Consider the following 5,000-nt stretch of genomic DNA (forward strand, 5'->3'; position numbering starts at 1 on the left):
ATGGTCCTCTTATGCATAAACATGGAGGGTGGGTGGGTGGGAGAGTGGGAGAGTGGGAGGGATGGAGAAAGGGAGGGAGGGAGGGAGGGAGGGAGGGAGGGAGGGAGGGAGGGAGGGAGGGAGGGAGGGAGGGAGGGAGGGAGGGAGGGAGGGAGGGAGGGAGAAAAGGAGGAAGGAAGGGAGGGAAGAAGGGAGGGAGGAAGGGAGGGAGGAAGGGAGGGAGGGAGGAAGGAAGGGAGGGAGGGAGGGAGGGAGGGAGGGAGGGAGGGAGGGAGGGAGGAAGGGAGGGAGGAAGGGAGGAAGGGAGGGAGGGAGGGAGGAAGGGAGGAAGGGAGGAAGGGAGGGAGGAAGAGGGAGAGGGAGGGAGGAAGAGGGAGAGGGAGAGGGGGTGGGAGTGTGTGTTTTGGTATGCACAGTGATTCCTTGGAATGTATAAGAAAGAAAACTGATAGAAAAATATCAATAACCCTAAAATAAGCTCTGAAAGATATAGCGATTAATTACTCGTGTGAACATGCCATATATCCTGTTCAAATATGATGGTCTTTAAAAATATGTAATTCAAAGAGAAATGTGAGAGAGAGGGAAGGGCAAAACTAAGGAGATAAAAGAAAAATGTAATTAGCATTTCTTTACAAAACTTTCTGTTATCATTGCTAGATAGTTAGCACATAGTACTATTAATCAAAGTCCAATATCAGAAAGAAAGAAGAAGAAGAAGAAGAAGAAGAAGAGAAGAAGAAGAAGAAGAAGAAGAAGAAGAAGAAGAAGAAGAAGAAGAAGAAGAAGAAGAAGAAGAAGAAGAAGAAGAAGAAGAAGAAGAAGAAGAAGAAGAAGAAGAAGAAGAAGAAGAAGAAGAAGAAGAAGAAGAAGAAGAAGAAGAAGAAGAAGAAGAAGAAGAAGAAGAAGAAGAAGAAGAAGAAGAAGAAGAAGAAGAAGAAGAAGAAGAAGAAGAAAAAGAAGAAGAAGAAGAAGAAAAAGAAGAAGAAAAAGAAGAAGAAAAAGAAGAAGAAAAAGAAGAAGAAAAAGAAGAAGAAAAAGAAGAAGAAAAAGAAGAAGAAAAAGAAGAAGAAAAAGAAGAAGAAAAAGAAGAAGAAAAAGAAGAAGAAAAAGAAGAAGAAAAAGAAGAAGAAGAAAAAGAAGAAGAAAAAGAAGAAGAAAAAGAAGAAGAAAAAGAAGAAGAAAAAGAAGAAGAAAAAGAAGAAGAAGAAGAAGAAGAAGAAGAAGAAGAAGAAGAAGAAGAAGAAGAAGAAGAAGAAGAAGAAGAAGAAGAAGAAGAAGAAGAAGAAGAAGAAGAAGAAGAAGAAGAAGAAGAAGAAGAAGAAGAAGAAGAAGAAGAAGAAGAAGAAGAAGAAGAAGAAGAAGAAGAAGAAGAAGAAGAAGAAGAAGAAGAAGAAGAAGAAGAAGAAGAAGAAGAAAAAGAAGAAGAAAAAGAAGAAGAAAAAGAAGAAGAAAAAGAAGAAGAAAAAGAAGAAGAAAAAGAAGAAGAAAAAGAAGAAGAAAAGAAGAAGAAAAAGAAGAAGAAAAGAAGAAGAAAAGAAGAAGAAAAAGAAGAAGAAAAAGAAGAAGAAAAAGAAGAAGAAGAAGCAAAATAAAAATAAAAATAAAAATAAAAATAAAAATAAAAAGAAGAAGAAGAAGAAGAAAAAAAAAAGAAAAGGGAAAAAAAGAAAAGAAAGAAAGAAAAAAAAAAAATGTTCCCAAAGAAGATTATCTGTGAGATTGTCACTTACTGTTTCAGCAAAACCAAGGTACTTTAAGAGATATGCAACACCTCTTCTATTTACTAAGTTGAACTAAAATATGATGTTGACTTTTTCCCTATAGTATTCTGAAAGCTGAAGGAACACCTCATTATAGTAAATAAAGGAGAAGAATTTAGTCTATTTTGTCTCATTGTCTAAATGCAGTGATTTTGCACTGCACTGCCCCTTTTCACACCTGTCATTCTGAACAATATTTTGTGACAAGCATTTCCTCTGTATATTTTCTTTAAAAATTGTTAGGAAATAACAATAGTTACAAACATTGAAAAAAAAAAAAAAAAAAAAAAAAGGAAATTTAGAAATCATATCAACGTCTACTGTAAATGATGGCAAATGGGCAGTGCTTAGCTGAAGTTCCCATTTAGAGTTTTCACTGAGACAAGTGTGGTGCTATATAGCTTAACTGTTCACAATATACACAGTTAACTTTACATGAAACCTATATTCATAAACTGCATAACTTTGTCAGCCCTGACTTACTTGGCAACATGGACAGCATTGTGTTACAGTAAGACTAGAAGTAGTTTGAGGGTCTTAAAAGAAGACAGAGATTTTTTTTATTTCTATGAAGCAGGTAAACAGAAAAAGGTTAATTCACCATACTGGAACTATCTACATGCCTTGTATTTGTTTCTTCATTAATAGCATTATGTTTCCTGTGCACTTCTATCCTGAATTATATCTGTCCTTTTCTATATAAATGACCCTATGATGGAATTTAAAAGGATGCCCAAAATTTCTTCTTGGCAGTAGAGCACTCTATTATAATGATTCCTGAACAAGGAAGGAAATGTATGGTTTCAAAGAGACAATACTCTTATGCCATAAAAAATCATATTGTTAACTGAAAACCCAAAAGTGCTAAAGGCACAAGTGTTTGTACATGCTATTATATCTATAGTATTTCTTTCTTGCTTAGAGTAAGAACAAAAAACACTTTAAACTACAAAAAAACTATTAAGTATAAGTAAAGCTGTATGAAACATTGTAATAAACTTAGTATGAGGTAATTTAAGCATCTATATTATTACAATAGTAGATGTATTAATTAATTAATGCATTTTCTGTTTTATGATTACTTTTTCAAGCAAAGTATGCTGTTAAAGTAAATATAGTAAAAGGGCTTAACCCAATGCCGCCAGGGAAAATGGAAAAAAAAAAAAAAAAAAAAAAAAAAAAAAAAAAAAAAAAAAAAAAAAAAAAAAAAAAAAAGGGGAAAATGCTGTGTCTATTTTCTATATTTTTTGTGAAATGTCTGCCCATAGATGGCTCTGCTAGCACTTAGCCACAAAGGAGTCAATTAGTAGACCTTGTGACCGTACCTGATTTGAATTAGCAGGAAAAAAATATTTTTTACTAGTGCTATGAATATTGATGGTGTCATTTTTATTATAAACATTATAATTATTATAATGTTTTATAAAATATTAATAACAGCAAAATCAGATAACGTAAAATATTTCGTAAATCAAAGAAAAGGGTGAACGGGCGAGACAGGCATTACTCGTAACTGGCTCATTGGTGACTTAATACTAGTATAGCCATCAATGTTTAAAAACAATCAAACAAGTACTAACAGTGGGCATAGCACGTGTCTCCCCGTCGTACCCGTCGGCAAGGGGTTAATACCCCTAGAAAAAAAAACAAAAAAACCCAGCTTGTGAACACACAAACTCATTGATAAGAAGAAAAAATTACATTCTGAATATTAATAATAGTGATGATAATGATGATGATGATGATGATGATGATGATGATGATGATGATGATGATGATGATGATAATAATAATAGTAATAATAATAATAATAATAATAATAATAATAATAATATTAATAATAATAATAACAATAATAAAAATAACAATAACAATAATAATAATAATGAAAATACATCAATAAATAACAACAGTAAGACATAACTTGACAAAGCAAATGAAAGAAAGCCACACATTATTTTCCAAGTATTGAAATAATAATAATAATAATAATAATAATAATAATAATAATACAAACAAAAATGAAACATGGATCAGCAGCTTCACCTGCAACACCAGACAGCAGAAACCCTAATTGGTGTGACTGATAACAGTGGAGAAAGGAAGACAGCCTCTGGTATTTTCCAAGCATTCTGTTATTTACTTTTAATTTGTCACTTAATATCTGAAATATTTTAGGAGACATTCTCAGATCACAGACTGGATAATAGCTGCTTCTGAATGTGAATACATATATGAAATGATTGGAATATAATGCAAAATAAGTCTAATGCTTCTTTATCTCAAGATATTTTGCTAACTGGAGTATAGTATATATACTGTGAAAGATGACTGATTTGAAAATACATAAGAGTTCCAACAAGAATAAAAAAAAGAGGAAGAAGAAAAGGAGTTATAATCATAATGTTTGATTGGATATTGAATATGTAGGCAGTTAAATATTCTCTTAGAAGATTACACTGAACAAGTTTATACCGTTTACATGCATATATTAAAAAAAACAATTAAGATGTTTTTTTCCACCATCATGGGGCATTGATATTATTCAAATACAGTAAAGCCTCACATTTAGCAAGTATCTGATATTGAAAAGAGCTCACTAAAAGTGAAAAACTAAACAAATAGCAAAATATCTGATTGGTACTGGAGGCAGTTGTCTCCATATAATTTTGCTTGATAGTGAAAGGGAGCTATGCTGGGTTTTCTTTCTTTTTCTTTTAAATCAAATCTCTATCTATGTTTGTATAGCCACTGTCAGCCAGTACCTCACTTCCCCAACAATTAGGGAATATATCTGCATGGCCACTTGCCAATACAGGTAGGATGGGACTGGTACACACATGTCAGCATGCAATAGAGGGATAGAATGGATAAGATTCAATTGTGGAGATAATATTAACACTGACTGTAAAATTTGGTGCTATGGTAGCAACTAGTCCAGATTATCAAATGTGAGGCACTACTGTAAAATAAATGAATAATTCTGTTCAAATAAGACTTCTAAATGAATAACCAATGTTTTCTTACCAATTTAGCATTACATTTCAAATCAGATATGTAATAGGAAGACTTTCTTGTTTTCAAGTTATCTCCTCATCCTACATTTTCATTTGCTCTATCTTTAATAAACATTTCCAAAAGTTTCTGTCATACCATGTACAGTGTATGAATAACATTTGAGCAAAATAACATGGTGTATGGCACAATCACACAGAAAGAAGTGTGCAGTTCTTTTTA

General features: G+C 32.7%; 1 protein-coding gene across 1 annotated transcript; it reads right to left on the minus strand.

The window, feature by feature from the left end:
- Positions 1-468: 468 nt before the first annotated feature.
- Positions 469-1,498, minus strand: LOC125041251 (uncharacterized protein DDB_G0271670-like; the record flags this gene model as incomplete). The annotated part of the gene is made up of 3 exons (XM_047636088.1): positions 469-480; positions 743-989; positions 1,125-1,498. Coding segments are annotated over 3 exons (633 nt in total), but the record flags the coding sequence as incomplete, so codon positions are not given.
- Positions 1,499-5,000: the final 3,502 nt, after the last annotated feature.

The sequence above is a fragment of the Penaeus chinensis genome, chromosome 30 (genome assembly GCF_019202785.1).
Source record: "Penaeus chinensis breed Huanghai No. 1 chromosome 30, ASM1920278v2, whole genome shotgun sequence".
In the NCBI taxonomy this organism is placed as follows: Eukaryota; Metazoa; Arthropoda; class Malacostraca; order Decapoda; family Penaeidae; genus Penaeus; species Penaeus chinensis.